The sequence below is a fragment of the Heteronotia binoei genome, chromosome 1 (genome assembly GCF_032191835.1).
Source record: "Heteronotia binoei isolate CCM8104 ecotype False Entrance Well chromosome 1, APGP_CSIRO_Hbin_v1, whole genome shotgun sequence".
In the NCBI taxonomy this organism is placed as follows: domain Eukaryota; kingdom Metazoa; phylum Chordata; class Lepidosauria; order Squamata; family Gekkonidae; genus Heteronotia; species Heteronotia binoei.
Window position 1 is genome coordinate 256,597,611 of NC_083223.1, and position 23,383 is coordinate 256,620,993.

A 23,383-nucleotide genomic window follows, 5' to 3' on the forward strand; every position below is an offset into this window, starting at 1 on the left:
TTTGGTTGCTTTTACCTTTTTCTCCTGGAGGATGGCAACCCAAAATTCAGGGCTTATTTTTGCTGTCAGCCAGGGAGTCCCCATGTAACCTGTCACTATAAGCTTACCTGCAGTATAGCTAGACAATGGGATTTTGTGAATGCACACACTGTCTTCTTTTTCTCCCCCTTCCAGGGGAAGAAATGCCGAGCATGCTGGGCTTTTGCTGCTGCAGCCAACATTGAGGCCTTGTGGAATATCCACCAACATTCACCGCGAAATGTCTCTGTACAGGGTACATTGGAGCAGGGCTTTTTTAAAGCAGGAATGCACCCAAACACACTTCTGGCTGGCTTGGGATCAGGGGCAGTGTTCCTTCTAAGCTGAGTTAGTGTGAGCTAGCTCACAGTATTTTAGCCTCCCACTCATAGATTTTTGTCTTACCTCAGGAAAAATGGCCGCAGAGCAAACTAATTTATGCAGTAGCCCACAACCTTCAGGCCAGTAGCTCAAAAAGTAGAAGTTTTGCTCATAAGATTCCGCAGCTTGGAGGAAGTATTGGTCAGGGAGTGTGACCTAATATGCAAATGAGTTCCTGCTGGGCTTTTTCTACAAAAAAAGCCCTGTGTTGGAGCATTTGACATACATGCAAGGAATACAGAACAGAATATATTTATCCGAATGGCTCTGTGTTAGAGCTCAAAGACCATCTGAACAGAAAGACTTACAAATTAGCTTAAAATTTGCAAATTAGCTTGGGCAGAAAAAGATTTGAATTAAAATATTCTCAATTATGGAACACTGTTGGATTTGATATTCAGTTAAGGACTATACTGTGTCAGCTGCTTCTTGATAATGTTGCCTTCTGTTAGAAAAGTTTTTTAAACGTTCTGAAATTATCTGAATTTTACGCATTTCAGAACTGAAATGTGGACATTTCCTTACCTGTGTATTGCCTGTTATCATTTCAAGTTCCAGATCATTACAGTTGACCAACACTCTTGAAAGAGACTGTTCTTGGGATTGCTCATACAGATATGCCCCCCAGCAGTGGGAAATGGGGGTGGGGGTCAGGGTTGCCAGCTCCAGTTGGGAAACTCCTGGAGATCTGGGAGTGGAGCCTGGAGAGGGCAGGGACCCCAGGTGAATACAAGGCCATAGAGCCCACTCCCCAAAGCATTCTTTTTCTCCAGGGGAACTGATCTCTGTGGTCTGGGGATGAGCTAGGTCCCATCTGGAGGCTGGCATCTCTCCATACTCATATTAAGCCTTTTTCCTGCTAAGAGTGGGATTCACTTTTTGGTCTCTTCTACCATTACAGAACTGATAGACTGCACATATCCCATGTACGGCTGCAAGGGAGGCTATGTGTGGGATGCCTTCCTGACTGTCGTCAATCGCAGTATGTACCAAGAACCGGGTCTCTCTTTTTTGAGCAGGAACGCTGTTCTAGCTGGCTTGGCATCAGGAGGTGTGGCCTAGTATGCAAATGAGTTTCTGCTGGGATTCCCCCCCAAAAGCCCTGTGTGAAACAATGGTGGCATCAGGGGGTGTGACCTAATATGCAAATTAGTTCCTGCTGGGCTTTTTTATCCAAAAGAAAGCCCTGTGTGAAACAATGGTGACATCAGGGGGTGTAGCCTAATACGCAAATTAGTTCCTGCTGGACTTTTTCCTACAAAAAAAGCCCAGCCATGAACCCTTCCCCTTTTCTGTTAACTGGACTGAGCACCTTCAGCTATCCAGAGGGAGAGCCTTTTCAAGGATCTGATAACGGAGAAAAGCACAGCGGAGAGCAACCAAGAGGATTAGAAGGATGGAGCACCTTCCTAATGAGGAAAGGCTGAAGAGTCTGGGACTTTTCAGTTTAGAAAAGAGATTACTAAGAAGAGACATGGTAGAGTTTTATAACATTATGCAGGGAGTGGAGAGAATTGATAAAGAGAAATTTTGCTCCCTCTCCCAAAATACTAGAACTCGAGGGCATCCAGTGAAGCTGATGGGAATTATATTTATGGAGGATAAGTTCGCTTGTGGCTACTAGCCATAGTGACTTTAGGGATCCTCCACATCCTGAGGCACTAATCCTCTGAATTTCAGAGCCAGGAGGCAACATCAGGGGAAGGCCTTGGCCTCTATGTCCTCTTGGTGGCTGTCCAGAGGAACTGGTTGGCTGCTGTGTGCGTCAGGATGCTAGACTAGATGAACCACTGGTCTGATCCAGCAGGGCTCTTTTGCTTTTCTTGTGTCTTTGGATGAAAGACAAGAAGGCAAAGGTGAGAAAGGTAGAAATTTAAATGAGAAGATGAGAATGTGTCCCTGATTGGAGAGAAGAAACTTGATTGATGGATGAACTTTGTTCACACTCACTCTATCGACAACAGCTGTGTGCTCTTTCCAGGTGGATTATCAAGCAGCAAACTCTACCCGTACGTGAAGAAAGATCAAAAGTGCCAGCAGCATCGGAGACGAAAGGTTACTGGGATTGAAGGCTATGAAATACTGCCCAGGGATGAGAGAGGTGAGGATTCAGGAGGCAGAGGTGGTGATGGCAGTTGGTTTGGAAGGACCTGGAGAACACATACAGATAATTAGTCCACCAAGATCAGTATTGTCCACTCAGGCTGGCAGCAGCTATCCCGGATCACAAACAGAGGTTTTCCATATCAACTCCTAGTTGATCCTTAATTGGAGATGCTGGGGATTGAACCTGGGACCTTCTGCATGCCAAGCAGATGCTCTACCATGGAACTACAGTCCTTATCAAAGTAGTAAAGCAGTTGCTTCACAAACCTCTAAATTTGCTTTGTAATGTAGCAGGAACTCCTTTGCATATTAGGCTACACCCCCTGATGTAGCCAATTCTCTAAGAGCTTACAGAGCTCTTCTTACATGGCCTACTGTAAGCTCCAAGAGGGGTGTAGCCTAATGTGCAAAAAAAGCCCTGCAGATCATTGACCCATCTAGTTCAAGATGATATGCTCTGATCAGCAGTGGTTCTGTATGGGTTGTGGAGGGCAGGGGTCTTCCTGAACATGTGCTATTTGGCAGGGCTTTTTTTGAAGCAGGAACTTCTTTGCCTATTAGGCCACACCCCCTGATGTAGCCAATCCTCAAAGAGCTTACGGGGCTCTTCTTACAGGGCCTACTGTAAGCTCTAGGAGAATTGGCTACATCAGGGGTGTGTTGCCTAATAGACAAAGGAGTTCCTGCTACAAAGAAAGCCCTGCTATTTGGGATCTATTAAGTGGAGATCCTAGGGGCCTAACCTGGTATCTTTTGTATTCAGAGCACTAACTGGACTTGCTTTATAAAAACAGGTATAGTGGAACTCAGAGCAGCTTGGCCACTGATCTCCCTGGCTGAAGAACGTATGAAGCTGCCTGACACTGAGTGAGGCTATCAGTCCATCAAAGTCAGTATTGTTTGCTCTGACTGGCAGCAGCTCTCTGGTGGAGAGCTGCATTCACAGTATCTGCTGTCTGATCCTTTTAATTTGGGACTGAACCTGGGACCTTCTGCATGCAAAGCAGGGGCTCTGCCACTGAGCCACAGCCGCTCCCCTGGTTCCACCTATATGGGGAACTTACTTTTTCAACCAGGCAGTGTGGAGGACATGCTGTGATGAGGAGGGCAGGAGAACCTCAGTTTTGTAAGTGGTAGCTTAAATTAAGTCTTGATCAAAATGGTACTGAACTTCTGTATGAATAAATATTGAGGGGAAGGGAAAGAAAGAACTGGAGTGAAATGCCAGGAGCCAAGCCTTCTCAGATTTGATGTTCTGTGTAAAGATACTAAGAGTTACCTGAGCTGCATTAGGCTTGCCAGCCTCCAGGTGGGGCAACAAAACAGGGAAAACACAGACTAGGTTGAGATAAAGTGAACTGCCATGTAGACAATTGTATTACAACCAGGGCTTTTTTGGTAGCAGGAACTCCTTTGCATATTAGGCCACATAGCCCCTGATATAGCCAATCCTCTTGGTGCTTACGTAGAGGGCTCTTCTTACAGGTCCTACTGTGAGCTCCAGGAGGATTGGTTACATCAGGGTGTGTGTGGCCTAATATGCAAAGGAATTCCTGCTACAAAAAAAGCCCTGATTACAACCAATAAATATGTGCTACAATACTTGTATACAGTTACAGTAAGTAACTTAACAACAATGACTCATTCTTCTGAAAAATATTAACTTCACTTGATAATGGAAACTACTGTGCACATTAAACACTGACAAAAATAAAAGTACTTCCTTTCAGCAGGATAAACCTGAATCCTTAACAGTCCAAAACAGAATACTGTCAGGGCTTTTTTTGAGCAGGAATGCACAGAAATGCAGTTTTGGCTAGCTTGGTGTCAGGGTGTGTGGCCTAATATTCAAATGAGTTCCTGCTGGGCTTTTCCTACAAAAAGCCCTGAAACTGCTAGTCCAGTGATATCCAAGAACGTTGAATTTGTAATGAAGATACTAACAGTCTTTATATGATATAATAATTCACAAGAGTGCTGAATGGTTGTGTAGTTAAATAGTTGATGTGGTAACACTCTTCCTAGGTTCAATCTTTGCCTGTTTCAAAGCAACCTTCATCTGACCACACATACGAATTATTCAGGAACTAAAAGTAACATACAACAAATAAGAAATAATGTACAATTCTAGTTGAATTAATATACAATTCAAGTTGAAAAATAAGTGAAAAATCACACTGCTCACCCAGTGCTCATGCAATAAAGGTGCAGCTAGTCCCAATATTCTGTACTCCCAACTGCTAAGGTATACATTAAATTGAGTGCAGCTGAGTGCCTTGCAAAAAATTTTAAAGAGACAGAGTACAAAAAAATCAGTATGATATCCATGCGAATTGCAGGTTGAAAATAACTGATTTAAAGATATGGAAACAGATCCAAATTGGCATTAGGCCTATACGGAGCCACTGTGTTAAACAAAACTTATGTATGAAGTATGCCTCTTTTTGCAAAAGTAATCTACGGGAGTTTTTGACACCATAGTCATTACCTGTTTGTAACCTGTACATTACAGCACATCTAAGATCATGCTGATATTCCAGAAAATGACTAAAGATTGAAGCCTCCTGAATTTTTAATCTGACATGCGACAAGTGGTCCAACACATGAATTTTAAAAGGTCGCATGGATGATTCAATATAATATTTGGGACAGGAACACCTGAAATAAATAATTTTGGGTGATCCATAATTTGAAAGATGTTTTACATGCTAAGTAAATTGATTAATAGTGACTTCATTTGCCTGTACTGTATAATTACACACAAGGCATCCTTTCCCACACTTAAAACGTCCAACCAGGAGATGGGTTCTTTGCCACATGTTGTTGTTGTTGTTGCTGTTCAGTCGCACAGTTGAGTCCAACTCTTTGCAACCCCATGGACAAAGTAACACCAGGCCCTCCTGTCTTCCACCATCCTCCGAAGTCTGCTCAAATTCGTGTTTGTTACATCAGTAACGCTGTCCAGCCATCTCATCTTTTGCCGTCCCCTTCTTCTTTTGCCTTCTGTCTTTCCTAGCATCAGGATCTTCTCTAGTGGATGCTCCCTTCTCATTTGGTGGCCAAAGTATTTGAGCTTCAGCTTCAGCATCTGACCTTCCAGGGAACAGTCTTGGTTGATTTCCCTTAGGACTGACTGATTTGATCTTGCAGTCCAAGGGACTCTCAAGATTCTTCTCCAGCACCACATCTCGAAAGCATCTATTCTTCTGTGCTCAGCCTTCCTTGTGGTCCAGCTCTCACAGCCTGTTCTCAAATATGAATGTACTAAAATATCCTGGAAATTGTGTTCCCTTCCTCATCCTATAGTCAGAAAATTAGAACACCCCAAAAGAGGTTGAATAACATGCCAATGTCTTTGTAAGATCTGTGCAATCTGTTGTGATCTAGTAGAATATTGAGCACACACAAAGGGAGGCCTGGAGATCTCCCACTTTTTCAACTGATCTCCAGCTGGCAGAGATCAGCTCCCCTGGAGAAAATGGCTACTTTGAAGGGTGGACTTCATGGCACTGTACAAAGCTGAAGCCCATCCCCTCCCCCAAACCCTCCCTCCCAGCTTCACCCTCCAGGTATTTTCCAACACAGATCTGGCAAATGGCAACCCTTATTGGGACTGAGGAAAAGAGGCCCAAGATCTGATCTCTTGAGCAGTGAATGAACACACAGCTTTTGTGACTAAATAAATTTTATTGTGTTAATATTTGCTTGTGGCCTCTTTCGCGGAGGGACTATGGCAGAGGTCGTTGTCCTTTTGGAGTCCATGGGCACCTTTGGAATTCTGACACGGAGTGGTGGGCTCAGTCACAAAATGGCTGCCGTAAAATGGCTGCTGCAGAGGCAGAGCCTGCCACAAAATGACTGCTGTAGCTTCCCTTTAGTCATGCAGTGAAGGTCCTTGTGCTGTGGTAGCAACTTTTGTCAGAACAATGTTTAAAAAAAAATCTGCACAGCCAATCAAAACATGGAAAATATTATGATGATATGGTAAATTTTCTGTGTGCTGCTGAGCTGTTTATAAAATGTTTTTATTGTATTTTATTGGTTTTTTTATATGTTGTACTCCGCCTTGAGCCCTACAGGGAATGGGTGGAATAGAAATATACTAAAATAAATAAATAAATAAAATAAATCAGTGGCCAGTCAGAAGCTTTGCTGTGCAAATAGGGTTGCCAAGTCCTCTTCAAGCCCCGATGGGGGACATTTGCACGTGCACAACGCGCGTGTACAACAAAATGATGTCACCCGGAAGTGACGTCATCAAAATGGCGGCACACACGCAGGCCACTCTAGGCATTTCCGGGAAAACTCTATGGTTTTCCGGGATGCTCTAGCCATTTGGGAGGTTAAAACTCTATGGTATCTATTGTACCATAGAGTTTTATCTCCCAAGTGGCTAGAGCATCCTGGAAAACCATAGAGTTTCCCTGGAAACGCCTACAGTGGCCATTGTGGGCCAGCAGGTTGGGAACCTCTGGGGCGGGGGATTCCCTACCTGGACTGGGGGCTTGGCAGCCCTATGTGCAAAAGTACCACCTGGTCCCACCCACTTTCTAAAAAACACTTGGTGAACACCAGAAGAGGTGTCAGCAGATACTATAGTGCCCATGGTCACAGCAATGGGGACCCCAGGAGATGGCGTTTTTCCACAGAGGAAATATTTTGTGTGAGTTCAACCATGGAAGAGCTCTGAGCAATTTGAAAGCTCATTTCAATTTTTAGGTGACCCAACTCCCCTCATTTAGTCTTAAATGTAGGAAACTAGAGAGGATGACTTGTCTGTGAGGAAAACCTACTGTTTATTCTTAGAAGTCTTTGTTATATTTGTGTGTATTCACAGGCCTAAAACTTGACACTGGAGACAGGGGGCGGGACCCATATTTCTAGGCACCACCCAAGATCAAAATTAAGACCTCTAGTCTCTGCCTGCTGCACCCCAATGCTAACCCTGTCCTGTTTCTCTCTAGACCTGGCTGAAATTGTTGCTTCACAAGGTCCCATAGCTGTTCTTTTCAATATGAAAGTCCTTCAGGTAAGTCTCTGATGGAGTGAAAGCTTCTGTTACTGATAGGGTTGCCAGCTTCCCGGTGAGGCCTGGAGATTTCCCACTTTGACAACTGTATCCCCAGCTGGCAGAGATCAGCTCCCCTGGAGACAATGGCTGCTTCAAAGGATGGGCTCTACGGCATCGTAGTATGCTGAGGCCCCTTCCCTTCCCTCCCCAAACCTCACCCTCTCCTGGCTCTACTCCCAAGTTTCCAGGTATTTTCCAGCACAGACCTGGCAACCCTAGTTACTGACCTTATCCACCCCCTTTTTCTTGGTTGCACTTTCTTCAGAGCAGCAGTCTGTTCCTGCTTCAAGGAGTCTTCTCAGGCTGATCCTTGTCTGCCTTGATTTTTTTTTCTTTTTTTAATAGCATTACAAAAATGGAGTTATCTGGAGAACTTCTGATGACTGCAGCAAGGAATACCTTGACCATTTTGCCCTCATTGTGGGCTACGGGCAAGGTGAGATTTTGGGATAAAGGTAAATAGCACTGGGGCAACTTTTGTGGCCAGTCAGCAGAATGTTGTTCCCAATCCAAAACAACAGTTGTCGTTAAGCTAGTTTTACACAGCAAAAGGGCAGAGTTGCTGGCCCCCCTGGTGGCAACCCATGAGAGAATTGGGAGGGGGGGGGTGCTGAGACTGGGAGAAACAGTCCTGTATAATGCTGTGATGTCACTTCCAGACGAGTGCCCCAAAAGTGACAATACAGCGTTGCATGACCCTCTAGTGCAGGGGTGTCAAACGTGTCCTGGAAGACTACTATCAGGCCCCTGAGCAACTGGCTGTCATCTGCTTCCTTTTCCCTCTCTCTTGCTTCCTTCTACATAACAAGGCTTGCTCAATCTCACAGGAGCTAGAAAGCAAAACCTCTATGTTCTCTGTTGGCTGAGGCTCCTCCCTTGGGGAGGAAGGGGGGGATGCAGAGCTTGCTTTGCTAGGTTCTCTCAATTGCACAGCAGAGCTACTGAGGCAAGCCCCTCTCCCCCCTGGTCCCCTCGGAAGGGAGGGAAAGAGCCAGAGCTTTAGGGTTTGTAGAATCTTTCGGGCTCAAGTGCCGTGTTCTACTGGAGAAAGTTTTTCTTCCAGACGTTTCGTTCTCAGCTGCGGAGAACATCCTCAGTGGCATTGCAGCCGGAGCAGGCACTCTGACCTTCTTGGCTGCTGTGCATTGAGTGAGGCCAGGGCTGCTGGAGAGCTGCTATTTCTAGGCTGGAGAGGGTGTGATGAGAGGGCAATTGGTTTGTGAATGTACCCATTGTTTGGTGGGGCTTCCTGGAAGGGTGGTGATAAGGAAACTGGCTGTGGAATGTGACCATTGTTCTGTGTTGATTACTAGGAGGGTTGGAAGGGATGTGAAGATAAGGAAGATGGTTGTTGATTATGCTGACTGTTCTCTGGAATGTGCTGGTTGTTCTGTGACCTTCTGCAATTTGTAGTCTGTAGGGTGTTTTGCAGAGCTGGATACCAAGAATGGTGGATGGAAATGCCTTCTTCCTTTCTGTTGAAGTTGTGCTGGTGTTTGTAAATCTCAATAGCTTCTCTGTTCAGGCGGGTGTGATAATGTGAGACCGTAGAAAGGACTTCAGTTCTTTCAAAGTGGATGACGTGGTCTCCTTCTTGAAGTGCATGTTCAGCGACAGCTGATTTTTCTGGCTGAAACAAGCGACAATGTCTCTTGTGTTCGGTGAGGCGGGTGTTGATACTGCGTTGGGTAGTGCCAACATAGACTGCACCACAGGAGCAGGGTATTTTGTAGACTCCAGGGGTTGAAAGTGGATCTCTCATATCTTTGGCAGAGCGCAGCAAGTGGCGGATCTGTTGTGTGGGCTTGAAGACTGTGTCCACATTGTGGTGTTTGAGAATTTTGCCAATGCGGTCGGTGACAGTTTTTATGTAGGGCAGGAAGGCTGTACCTTCATTTGTGTGTGGCTCGGGATTTGGTGTGGATGGTCTCCTGGGGTGGAGGGCTCTTCTAATTTCTTGTTGGGAGTATCCGTTGGCCTGCAGTGACTGGTTGAGGTGATGTAGCTCTTGCTGGAGTTGGCTTGGATCACAGATACGTGATGCTCGGTGGATGAGGGTTTTTACAACTGCACGTTTTTGGCGAGGATGATGATTGGAATTCTTATTTAGATAGCGGTCGGTGTGTGTGGGTTTCCTGAATACAGTGTGGCCGAGTTTTTCGTCATCTTTCCTGGTGATGAGGACGTCAAGAAAGGCAAGTTGACCATTGTTTTCTTTCTCCACGGTGAACTGGATACGAGGATGGACTGAATTCAGATGAAGGAGAAAGTTATTCAACGCAGCATCTTCATGACTCCAGATGGCAAAGACATCATCCATATACCGGAACCAGCAACGTGGTTTTAGGAGGGAAGATCTTAGTGCTGTATCTTCAAAGGTTTCCATGTAAAAGTTAGTGATGACAGGGCTAAGGGGGCTTCCCATGGCAACTCCATCAATCTGTTCATAAAAGTTATTGTTCCATTGGAAGTAGGTAGTGGTGAGTACGTGGTGGAATAGGGCAGTGATGTCATCAGGAAAGATGTGTTGTAGATGAGCAAGGGTTTCTTTGACGGGGACCATGGTGAACAACGAGACGACATCGAAGCTTACTAAAAGATCGCTGGGTTGGAGTTTTAGGGGTTTGATTTTTTCCAGAAAATGTGATGAGTCCCTGATGTAAGAGGTAGTGTTGCCCACAAGGGGTTGAAGAAGGCCGGTCAAGTGTTTGGCTATGGCGTAGGTAGGCGAGCCGATGGCGTTGACTATCAGTCGAAGAGGAATATTGGGTTTGTGGATCTTAGGGAGGCCATACAGTCTGGGGGGCAGAGCTTCAGACTTTCTGAGCAGGCATTGATCCTCAATCGGTATTGAAGAGCCTTTGATGAACAGATTTGTTTTCCGAAGTATTCTCGTGGTGGGGTCGCAGCGAAGTCTCCTGTATGTATCTGGCTTGAGAAGGTCCTGAATTTTGTTATGGTAGTCTTCTGTATTGAGAATAACTGTGGCGTTCCCCTTGTCCGCTGAAAGAACCAGTATGTCCTTGTCAGTGTTGAGGGTTTTCAGAGCTGATCTTTCTGCATGGGTGAGGTTGCTTTTTGGAGGTTTAGTGTGTTGTAAGATTCTTGATGATTCTCTTCTTATTTCTTCTGCAATGTGTTGTGGGAGGTTACGGATACTGGCTTCAATGTTGGCGACAATGTCTTCTGTAGGAATTCTGGAAGGGGTAGCCAGACCCATGGTGGATATATGAGAAGTGTGAGTGATGCGGTCAACAAGGTCCCAGTCATTTTTCTGTAGTTTGTTGCTGAGTTCAAGGTGAGTGAGAAGAAGTTGGCGGTCATTGAGGGCTAGATCCCGTCTGGTTTGGTGTATTCTGTCACGTAGGAGGGCTCTTTCCATACGGTTATAAATGCGGTGAGCAGGAGTGCTGAAGTGGCGTTTTTGCTGTAAAAAACGGGGGGTGATCTCTGTATCTCGGCAGCGTAGCAGAAAGGTGAGTGAGCAGAGGAGTTGGGCCTTTCTCTTGCGAAGTGTCTCCAGCCGTCGGATCAAGCAGTAGGATTCCTCCCCGTAGAGGCGTGTTATCAAAGATTTCAGGTTTTCATGGCTGGCATCAACATTAGGGCTTGTAGAATCTTTCGGGCTCAAGTGCCGTGTTCTACTGGAGAAAGTTGTTCTTCCAGATGTTTCGTTCTCAGCTGTGGAGAACATCCACTGCGGAGAACATCCACAACGCCACTGAGGATGTTCTCCGCGGCTGAGAACGAAACGTCTGGAAGAACAACTCCAGTAGAACACACCACTTGAGCCCGAAAGATTCTACAAACCCTAATGTTGATGCCAGCCGTGAAAACCTGAAATCTTTGATAGCCAGAGCTTTCTTTGCCCAGTTTCCTAGGTCTCATGGGAGAAATAGAAAGAAAACATTTTTAAGATTGAGTACTAATGTTTTTAACATGTTTTAAGAGGTTTAAAACATCTTTAATTGTGTTTGTGTCCTTTATAAAGTTTATATCTCTGCTACTTAATCTGGATTGAGGTGGCTCGGCGGTGCTGATGTTGTTAGACCTATCAGCTGCATTCGATACGGTTGACCATCGGTTGCTGTCCCGACGCCTCGCCAATGCAGGGATTCAGGGGCTGACCTTGCAATGGCTTTCCTCCTTCCTGGAGGGTTGGGGACAAAGGGTGGCGATTGGGGGAGAGTCCTCCCGAAGGCATGTGCTTAACTGTGGTGTGCCACAGGGGGTAGTGCTCTCCTCAATGTTGTTTAACATCTATATGCGCCCCCTTGCCCAGATAGCCCAGAGGTATGGGCTGGGTTGCCATCAGTACACTGATGACACCCAGCTCTATCTACTGATGGACAGCTGGTCTGGCTGTGTCCCAGAAAATCTGGACTGGCTCTGCAAGCCGTGGCTAGATGGCTTAGGCTGAGCCGACTGAAGCTGAAGCTGATGAAGACAGAGGTTCTTTGCCTGAGTTGTGGTGGTCTGGGCAATGGAAATCCCCTTACCAAATTTTGATAGTGAGCCACTGACAATGGCGCACAAGGTCAGAAGCTTGGGGGTACTGCTGGAGCCTGCCTTGACAATGGAGGCCCAGATAGCAGCCACTGCTAAATCCGCATTCTTTCATCTTAGGCGGGTGAGACAGTTGGCCCCCTTCCTTGAGTGCGACGACCTGGCAACTGTGATCCATGTAACGGTCACCTCGAGACTGGACTACTGTAATGCTCTCTACTTGTGGCTGCCCTTGTCTCGAACCCGGAAACTCCAGTTAGTGCAGAACGCAGCAACCAGGTTGCTATTGGGGCTTCCCAGGTGGGAGTACATACAGCCGAGGCTGCGGGAACTGCACTGGCTGCCAGTAGTATACCGGATTCACTACAAGGTGCAGGTCATTACCTTTAAAACCCTATATGGCCAAGGACCTGCTTACCTTAAGGGACCGTCTCTCCCCACACGTTCCCCAGAGAGCACTTAGATCTGGATCTCAAAACCTATTAGTGATCCCTGGACTGAGGGAGGCTAGACTACAATCTACCAGAGAGAGGGCCTTCTCGGTAGCAGCCCCCTACTGGTGGAACCAGCTACCGGAGGATGTGAGGGCCTTGTGGGACCTCGCCTAGTTCTGCAAGGCCTGTAAAACCACATTCTTCCAGCTAGCCTTTAACTGATCTAGAGTTATTGTATTGTGGGAGCAAATGTAAGAATATTGACGCCATCAGAAGTGAAACAACTACAAATGATATCAGCACCAGATTGTTTTAATTGTTTTAATTATTGATGTCTAAATTGTCATATTAATGTCATGCGATTTTTAAATTGATTGTTTTATTTTGTTGTTGTGAGCTGCCCTGAGCCTGCTTCGGCAGGGAGGGTGGGATATAAATCAAATCAAATAAATAAATAGGTACACAGATGGCCCAGCCTGACCCAGCCTGACAAGGTCTAATTTATGTCAGTTCCAGCCCTCATTACAAATGAGTTTGACACCCCTGCTCTAGTGTTTCTCCCCCATGTCTGTGGTAAAAACTATGGTTAAAACAAAGACCAGCACATAATGCACTGACATCCCTTCCAGGTACTCAGCAGGAAACGATGTCACAGTATTGCATGACATGGTCTCTGCCATCGTTTTTGCTCACAGGGGAATGCCAGCCATGTTAGGCAGCCTGAGAACACTAGGAAAGGGGGGACTCCACATGCAGTCTGTTGCTGTAGGAAAGATATGGGTGTCCTTTATTGTTACGAAATACAATGACAATGACAAACGAGGACAGATAACCATTCTAGCTATCTGAACTAGGATGGAGAGATACAGTGAGAACACATCTTGCCCGCATGGGAAGGGAGACCTTGAGAGGAGCAATCTGCGTAAATAATAAGACAGAAGCAGAACAGACAAGGGGAAAGAAACAAAGGAAACTGATGTATCTGTAAGGTTGCCAACATCTGTGTAGGTAGTACAATGAGAGAGGCCACTCTGTAAGACTAGCAACATTAACCGAAAAGTTCTTGTGACCTAAATTACTATAATAATAAGCAGGGCTTTTTTTGAGCAGGAACGCCGTTCCACCTGGCTTGGCACCAGGGGGTGTGGCCTAATATGCAGATGAGTTCCTGCTGGGCCTTTTCTACAAAAAAGCCCTGATAATAAGCATACATTTATTACAAATAAGACAGGCAAAAAAATACAACCATCAATGTATTGCAATTCAATGTGTGCTTCCAGCCATCTGAGCATTTGCCTGTGAGAAAGGAATAATGGAGACTGGTTGTCCTTCATAAGTTTATGTATTGAAAATATGTCTTCATTGATTTTATGAAATAATATTATAATCCGGTTCCTGCAACATCTGGTGCCTCTCCAGGACCCTACTTTCAGTCTTGAGTTCTGGTGACATGGTAGATGATGGGTGGCCAAACTTGCTTAATATAAAAGCCACATAGAATAAATGTCAGATGTTTGAGAGCCACAAGACAGGAACGTCAGTTGTCTGAGATCCACAAGGAAGGAAGGAAGGAAGGAAGGAAGGAAGGAAGGAAGGAAGGAAGGAAGGAAGGAAGGAAGGAAGGAAGGAAGGAAGGAAGGAGAAAAGTGGAAATAAAGCAACTTTAATTTTAAATGCATTCTCCAAGCTGCTGGCTGGCTTGGCTTGGAGAAGGGATTTAAAGAGAGAAATATTTTTTCCAAGCCTACCAAAGGCGTGGTGGGGGCTCCAAGAGCCACACAATATGTGTGAAAGAAGAAGAAGATATTGGATTTATATCCTCTCCTCCACTCTGAATCTCAGAGCAGCTCACAATCTCCTTTAGCTTCCTCCCCCACAACAGATACCCTGTGAGGTGGCTGAGGCTGAGAGGACTCTCACAGCAGCTGCCCTTTCAAGGACAACCTCTGCCAGAGCTATGGCTGACCCAAGGCCATTCCAGCAGGTGCAAGTGGAGGAGTGGGGAATCAAACCCGGTTCTCCCAGATAAAAGTCCACACACTTAACCACTACACCAAACTGGCTCTTTGCTTTGCTGCCATAGTTTTATGTGGAAAATTTTCCACCCCACATATGAAAATATAGGCCATATATTTATAATTGTCAGGGCTCTTGTGTTGTAAATCCATCATGTGAGATGGACGGAGAGGCAGAGGGAGGGACCACAGCTGAGTGGGAGAGCATCTGCTCGGCATGCAGAAGGCCCCAGGTTCAATCCCCAGCATCCCCAGTTAAAAGATCTCCTAGCAGGTGATGTGAAACACCCAAACCTCAGTTTGGCCACCCCTGCAGTAGGTGGTGGCCAAGGAGGACCAGGCAACACCTGACAGGCTATTTGGATCCTACCAAGTTGACAGGCAGGCAAGAAATGGGGAAAAAAATTAAGGACTGACCACCCCTTTCCCCTTTTTTGTTCAGTTCCAAAACAGCATGGATCCTCAGAGGAACGGTATTGGATTATCCAGAACTCATGGGGAAAGGAATGGGGAGAGAAGGTGAGCTATGATGTCATTATGATGTCAGTGGAAGGGGGAATATGAGAAACAGAAGAAGAGGAGCTGATGGGGCCATTGTGAACACACTGTGAACCCATGAAGCTTCCTTACACTGAATCAGAAACAAACAAGGACCCAGGTGGAAACAGGCACCCACACAGTGTGTTTATATTTTTGCTTACACTGAATCAGACCCGTCTGCTCAGATGGGTAGTGGCTCTCAAGGGCTGATAACAGACAGGCATTTTGGGGTGGATTGGAGGCGTCCCAAATCAGCCCGGCTCAAAAAGAACTGTCCCAAACCCTCCAAACGCACAAGGTGGCCCTATCCTGTCAGTGAGGCGGCTTGGCATGATCAGACAGGGGGGCGCCTCAGAAGCTGGACCATTCTTTTTGACTTTTTAACATTTTTATTTATTTATTTTATTCGATTTTTAGCCCACCCTTCCCGTAGGACAGGCTCAGGGCGGGTTACATCATAAAAACAGCCAACAATAAAAGACCAATTTAAAATATATTTTTTGACAAGTCAAGTGCTCATGCGGAAGTGGCTTGGCGGGTTCACATTGCCAAGGCATCTCGCTTGTGTGCTTCTGCGTCCAGATGCCGAAGAGGCGACTGGCGCGTGGCTGAAAAATTTGCTACCACTTCGACAGTGGTAGCTTTTTGAGCTCCTCTGAGGACATAAATCGATGGTGCGGTCTCATTTGGAGTACTGTGTGCAGTTCTGGTCGCCGCACCTCAAAAAGGATATTATAGCATTGGAGAAAGTCCAGAGAAGGGCAACTAGAATGATTAAAGGGCTGGAGCACTTTCCCTATGAAGAAAGGTTGAAACGCTTGGGACTCTTTAGCTTGGAGAAACGTCGACTGCGGGGTGACATGATAGAGGTTTACAAGATAATGCATGGGATGGAGAAAGTAGAGAAAGAAGTACTTTTCTCCCTTTCTCACAATACAAGAACTCGTGGGCATTCGATGAAATTGCTGGGCAGACAGGTTAAAACGGATAAAAGGAAGTACTTCTTCACCCAAAGGGTGATTAACATGTGGAATTCACTGCCACAGGAGGTGGTGGCGGCCACAAGTATAGCCACCTTCAAGAAGGGTTTAGATAAAAATATGGAGCACAGGTCCATCAGTGGCTATTAGCCACAGTGTATGTGTGTATATAAATTTTTTTGCCACTGTGTGACACAGAGTGTTGGACTTGATGGGCCGTTGGCCTGATCCAACATGGCTTCTCTTATGTTCTTATGTTCTTATGACATCGAAGGATGGGGTGAGTATGGGATGGGGACGGGCGGCAGATGTTAGTGTTTGGAAGGGTTTTTCCTGTCAGTTTCCAAGGCGTCTCAGAGTTGGCCCAAACTGCCCGTCTGTTATCAGCCAAGGTGTCTCAGGGAAAGGCTTGCACATTATCTACAACTGGATCCTTACTGAGGATGCCAGGTTTTAACCTGGGATAGGATTGTTAGGTCCTGCCTGGCAACCAGCAAGGGGGGGGGGGACTTACTAGCAGCAGAAGGGAGGCCCAGATCATTTGCAGCCATGTGACGTCAAAGTGATATCATCACATCGAAGATGTCAGGGCGGTGCTTTGGTATTTGGGCAAAAACTCTATGGTAAATTTGGTTTCTACTTATAGAGTTTTTTACCAAATACCAGAACGTCGCCTCAACCTGATGATGTCACTTCTGGGTCATGTGGACAGTGATGTAGACACATTGTTGCACATCAGCTGGATCTTCCTCTTTTTTGGGATAAGTTTCCCTGCCAGCTAGCTGATCGGCATGTGGACAGTGAGGCCTGGCAGTGGGGAACTCCTGCCTCCACTGAGGGGTCCGGCAACCCAATCTTGGACCTCCTGCATGGCAAGCAGATATTCTTCTGCTGAGCCATGGCCCTTCCACAGCCACTGAGGGATTTTGTACATTCTTAATTTCCTCCCTTGTCAGTTCCTGTTCCATTGGGTCAGGGTTGGCCAAACCGTGGCTCAGGAGCCACATGTGGCTCTTTCACACATATTGTGTGGCTCTTGAAGCCCCCACTGCCCTGTCGGCTGGCTTGAAAAAGGCATTTCTCTCTTTAAATCACTTTTCCAAGCCAAGGCAGTTGGTGGCTTGGAGAATGCATTTAAAGTTGCTTTCTTTCCATCTCTCCCTCCCCAATCTATCTATCTTCCTGCCTTCCATCTTGTGGCTCTTAAACATCTGATGTTTGTATCCTGTGGCTCTCAAACATCTGACGTTTATTCTATGTGGCTCTTACATTAAGGAAGTTTGGCCACCCCTGCTTTGGGTGTTGTCCCCCCTACCCCCAGTTCTGCACATTTTGCTCCCCCTGGTGCTCGATTTGATATTACAGCAGTTTATGTCTGATATATGTCTGGAGTATGCCCTGCAGACTGAAACTGCAGTTTTTTGTGTCTGATCTAAACAGCGACTTGGCCACTAGAGGGAGCAAAACACTTTGAAGAAACAAGAACTTATAAGCGAAGTTGAGAAAATGGGAATGCAGAAAAGCCCTTTGTTTGGGAACTGGTCAGCTTGGCAACAAGGCAACTGCATAGAAGGAGATCCTTGATTAACAAGAGGGCACAGCTTGAATAGAAACAGGGGTGGAATTCTAGCAGGAGCTCCTTTGCATATTAGGCCACACACCCCTGATGTAGCCAATCCTAGAAGAACTTACAAAAAAGAGCCCTGTAAGCTCTTGGAGGATTGGTTACATCAGGGGTGTGTGGCCTAACATGCAAAGGAGCTCCTGCTAGAATTCCACCCCGAGTAGAAATGATTGCAACAAGTATCAGAGCACATGTAGGGAGCCTTTCTTCTAACTACGGCTCTGAGATATCTGAAGTCAGCAGAGAGGCAAGGGCTCCCAGCACAGAGGGTCTGACTTCCACAAAGGCATGAGTCTCTTCCTCTCTTTTTGGAACTTAAATGCTGGAGGTGGGTGCTAGGCCAAGATTAGGTGTGGGTGAGTAGGGATCGAGCTAGGCTTGCCAATTCCCAGGTCCCAGCAGGGGTTCTTCTGCTTTCCCAGGCTCCTTCCCACCCCCAGTCAGCTGGCCGGCGAGGGGAAGCCCCACCCCCAGAGGACCATGTGCCTTTCTCCCTCCGGAAGCTTCAGTCTCTGATTGAAAGGCTTCCTCTTGGGATGGGGTGTCTGTGTTCCTTTGGAGAAGTTGGCAGCAACTTGTGAGTAGAGAGGCCAGTCCCCCGCTTCAGAGTCGCCAGAAAAGGGGGGGGGGAGGGAAACGTCTGCTGAGCACTTCATTATTCCCTATGTGGAGATCGATTCTCATAGGGTATAATGGGGAATTGATCTGGAGGTTTCGGGGGCTCTGGGGGGCTGTTTTTTGAGGTAGAGGCACCAAATTTTCAGTATAATATCTAGTGCTTCTCCCCAAAGTACCCCCCCCAAGTTTCAAAGCGATTGGACCAGGGGGTTCAATTCTATGAGCCCCAAAAGAAGGTGCCCCTATCCTTCATTATTTCCTATGGAAGGAAGACATTTAAAAAGGTGTGCTGTCCCTTTAAATGTGATGGCCAGAACTCCCATGGAGTTCAATTATGCTTGTCACACCCTTGTTCCTGGCTCCGCCCCAATGTCTCTTGGCTCCACCCCCAAAGTCCCCAGATATTTCTTTAATTGGACTTGGCAACCCTAGATTGAGCTTTCATCTTGATCTGATAGACATCCTTTTCATATTTTCTTGACCCACTCTCTCCCCATTCAGGGATATTTCCGGATGCACCGTGGGGATAACACCTGTGGCATCGCCATGTTTGCGGTGACGGCTTTGGTGAAGAATTCAGGGGCAAGATCTGAAGTGGAGGTGGTGTGCCCCAGATGAGGGCAAAAGTATAGGTGCACCCTGTGCTTTGGTGGGGGGTGGGGGTGGGGAAGAAGAGCAATGAGGTGGCAAAAGGGGAGAGGAAAGCTCCCACCTCCATGGGGAAGAGATCCACCTGTGTTCTGCTAACTGCAAGCATGTTTTTCCCCCATGGTTATTTTCCTTTCCTGTGTTATGTGCTGCCACCTACTAGCCATACATTTCAGAGCTTCATATTACCAAAACAGTGTATCCCATCAGGCAACGAACACATACAGAGTCAACACATATAATAATCAGAATTTCTGTTTTCCCTGGCAGTGTGTCTCTAGGCTGAGTATTGCTAATTTTAATCTGCATGTTTTTTAAAATACAGTTTTGTGTGACATTCTCAAAATTAGGTATACTTTTAAAATGTGGTTTTTTATTTTGCTTATTTCAGTCTTTATTTTACTTTTCAGCTGAGTGAATTTTAACTTTATGTGAATTATTAAGAGAGAGCCAGTTTGGTGTAGTGGTTAAGTGTGCGGACTCTAATCTGGGAGAACCGGGTTTGATTCCCCACTCCTCCACTTGCACCTGCTGGAATGGCCTTGGATCAGCCATAGTTATCACAGAGGTTGTCCTTGAAAGGGCAGCTGCTGTGAGAGCCCTCTCCAGCCCCACCCACCTCACAGGGTGTCTGTTGTGGGGGAGGAAGGTAAAGGAGATTGTGAGCCGCTCTGAGACTCTTCGGAGTGGAGGGCGGGATATAAATCCAATATCTTCTTCTATCTTCTTCATCTTCATCTTCTAATTGGCAATAATGAGAGAAACATTCCACTAGGATGAAAGAAAGCAGAAATGGAAGCAAACTGACAGATGGAATAAAGAGTAAAGCTATGGCTGGATCCTATGGCAGTTTCTATGGTTTTGTGGCAGTTCCAGGCCTCATTTTGAGCAGGAGCTCACAGGAGTGGCGCTCTGGAACCTCTAAATTTTATTGTGCTTTTTCTTTCTCTCCCGCACCCCCCCCCCCCCAAATACTTCTGGGCTTCACTGTTCAAACCCCCTGTGAGAATTTTGCTGAACTCTAAGATTTGACAAACTTTCTAATATTCTTCCCCACAAAAAAAAGGAGGGAGGGGAAATAACCGAAACATATAAAGCAGACGGAAATCTTCATCATGCCACTGTGGTGGCCACATAGGAGAAAGCAATTTAAAAAGGTATGGCAGAAAGGATAGTTATAATTGAAGCAGCATTTTAAGGTAGATGCTGAGCTGATATAATTTAATACACCTTCCGGTGATGTCAGGGGTGTGTGGCATATGCAAATGAGTTATGCTAATGAGTTGTGTTAATGAGCTCTGGCACCTCTTTTTCTACAAAATGTGACACAGAGTTTTGGACTAGATGGGCCACAGGCCTGATCCAACATGGCCCTTCATTTTTTAAAAAGTTATCTGCTAGTAGTGTCTCCATAAAACTTACCTTGCTTTAGGAAGGAAGGAAGGAAGGAAGGAAGGAAGGAAGGAAGGAAGGAAGGAATGTAAGAGATCTTTCTGGAAACATTGGTGCAAAACTTATTTTGTAATTGGTCATGTCCTCCATAGATTTTTTTTTTAAATCCCACACTTACACCTGATTTTCCAACAAAGCAGATTATAATCAGCAGGTATTGTTTAGAACAGGGAAAATACTGTAGTGTCATCATTCTGTTAGATAAGAACATGAAAAGAGAAATCATTACCATTCCTACTTATATATATATTCCCCTCATCTAAAATGATTGGTTTGCTGGTCTTGTTTGGTCATATAACTCTTTCTCTTCTTGTCTATTCCAAAGCTGCATTTCAATAGTCATTTGTATAGTTTTTAAAAAAGCTTCACTGATAGTGTTGTTTGTGCTGCTTTGATCCATCCATGTAATGAATGGGAGTCTGTATATAATTATGTCAATAAATCAGTGCTTGAATTCTGCCAAGATTTCTACAGGCACAAGGAGAGAAGGCGATTCTGCCCCTAAACTATCCCCAGGGAGCAGCATTTTGGGGTGTGTTTAGGGCTGCCATAGGAGGGAGGAATCAACAAAAATCACACTTTCCTCTTGGTTTTTGGGGGGCAACCGTGGGAGGGCTTCTGGAGGGCAACCTTAGGGCTGAGAGAGCTCTGAGAGAACTGTGGCTGGCCCAAAATCACCCAGCTGACTATTTTGCTAGCTGTGGATTTACATTTCTAGCTGCCCCCCTCCCCAACGCAAGCCTACTTCCCATGTGTGAAGGGGCAAAGGTGATGTGTGCCTTACATATTGGGATCTTGCATAGGTTAGCTTGTTCAGTGCTGAAATGCTAACTCCACAGGGTCCAGGCAAACCCTGAGGAGCTATTGGGATGGGTGGGGGGAGGGAACTGGTTTTTCAGAACTTCAAATACACCTTGGCACATTCTAGTTAGTATTGGCTTCTCTTCCTTAATACTGATTAGCTGGCACAATGCAGTTTTTACTGATTGGTCCTACCTTGTTGGCAGCTCTGTCTGCAGAAGTGGGTGGAGTCCAATGGAGAAAGGAAAGTTCCATGGTGTTTAGGAACGGATGGGAGCATATCATTAAAGGCTCTACAACTATTCATTTAAAATAACCAGCCAACCCATTGATTCCAGCTAAGACAAATTTTATTTTCTACTTCAAGCCAGGATTCAAAATCTGAGAAAGTGAGGGCGAGGAGCAGGGAGGGGGGGGAGAAACAACTGAAGGAACTTCTGAGGGGGTTTATAGATGAAAGGGCATATCTACCTCATACAAATGATTTTATAGAGGAAATGGTGTATCTGCCTTACAGATGGTTTTATAGATGAAAGGACAGCTCTGCGACAATGGTGGAAAGCTTATTTCAATAGAGCTACAAGATCTGAGGTTTCTTTAGTCGGGAACAATATGTGGATTAAATGAGGCATGCTTGTGAAATCCAGTGCTGAACCGCTCCCCCAGATCTGGGGCTCTGTAAAGGAATATATACTAGAGCTAGAGTTGCCAAATGCCAACCTCTAGGTGGCACCTGGAGATCTCCTGCTAATTGATTTCAGACAAGCAAGATCAGTTCCCCTAGAGAAAATGGCTGCTTTGGATGGTGAATTCTATGGCATTAGACCCTGCTGCGGTCCCTCCCCTTGCCAACCTCTGCCCTCTTCAGGCTCCACCTCCAAAGCAGAGCTTTTTTTTGTAGCAGGAACTTCTTTGCATATTAGGCCACACCCCTCTTATGTAGCCAATTCTCCAAGAGCTTACATGGCTCTTAGTACAGGGCCTACTGTAAACTCATGGAGGATGGGCTACCCCAGAGGTGTGTGGCTTAATATGCAAAGGAGTTCCTGCTATAAAAAAAGCCCTGTAGTATTTCCCAATCCTAAACAGAAGTCCTAATGTCAGAATATGGAGTTCTTTTGGAGTTGCATTTCTGAGAAGAAGCAATAAGAAAAAGAAATAACAAAAGAAATAAGTCGAGAAGAAATAACAAAAAAAACCCTCTTCAAAACTAACTACTTGATTTTTTTTTAAATTAAGTGGACAAAGGGTTGATTTAAAAAGGGGTTGTTTTGTCTGGTTTTTTTTTAAGGGGTTATGTTACAGAAGAGCAGAATTACACTCTTCAGAACTATATAAGAAAACCAGAAACCCCTCCAAACAACCGTTTGTTGTGCCAGAGCTATATGAAAAAAAAAAAAATAAAGCCATTTTCCAGCACAAAACAGATGTGTTTTGAAGGGGTTTCTATGGTACAGCAATGCTCTAAAGCAAAAATGTCCAAATACATCTTTAAAGCTAGTTGGTCGCTGCCAAAAATATACAAACAGAAATATATTTTTCAGTACATTAAGGATTAGTCATAATGGTGGGGGAGTATATAGTCTGGTGTTACTGAAGAGCAGTTGTATTCTTCTGCAATTTGACAACAAAACAAACATAACCCTTTTAAAAGGTTTCATTGGCATGCTGAAAATATGAAAACTTTTTTTAAAAATTATCTTCAGGGCACAAAGTTTTAAGTTTGGAAAGGATTCCCATCATTTGTTTTTAGAGTGAAAAGCATGCAATAGCTCTTTTCCATAGCCTAAACATGAAACAAAATCCTTAAAATCAGCCCTTTGTGAGCCCAAAAGAAAGAATAGGTTTGATCTTTCAAGTACATTCCACTAAAAGTAGTGGGAAAGCCCTGCCATTAGTGGGACAGATCTGTGGGATCTAACCCTCTATGTCTTTTAGCCCCGGGGGTGGGGGAGGAAATTTGGATTAAATTTCTTTTTTGTTGTTGCCCAAAGTGCTGTTGTTAGTTTGCACTTCTGTGGAAGATAAGCCATAAATATCTCTTCCTCCAAGGAACCTTTGTTCAGTTCTTAAAATATAGTAATCTTAAAGGGATAAACCTATTTCTTGCACCAAAGACATTCTTTAGTTTCTGAAATATTCACTTGCTGCTCAAAGACAACCCAAGCAGAACCCGGGTTGTCAGCTCC

General features: G+C 45.3%; 1 protein-coding gene across 1 annotated transcript in view; it reads left to right on the forward strand.

Moving 5' to 3' along the window:
- The window catches only part of LOC132580167 (cathepsin W-like), a 31,168-nt gene extending 11,769 nt beyond the window's left edge, over positions 1–19,399 (forward strand). The window contains exons 5-11 of the mRNA XM_060250890.1: positions 175–274; positions 1,301–1,381; positions 2,381–2,500; positions 7,470–7,534; positions 7,922–8,012; positions 14,974–15,050; positions 18,795–19,399. Coding sequence (XP_060106873.1) covers positions 175–274; positions 1,301–1,381; positions 2,381–2,500; positions 7,470–7,534; positions 7,922–8,012; positions 14,974–15,050; positions 18,795–18,911 — 651 coding nt within the window. The 3' untranslated portion in view covers positions 18,912–19,399. The remainder of the gene's footprint in view (positions 1–174; positions 275–1,300; positions 1,382–2,380; positions 2,501–7,469; positions 7,535–7,921; positions 8,013–14,973; positions 15,051–18,794) is intronic.
- The last annotated feature ends 3,984 nt before the right edge of the window (positions 19,400–23,383 follow it).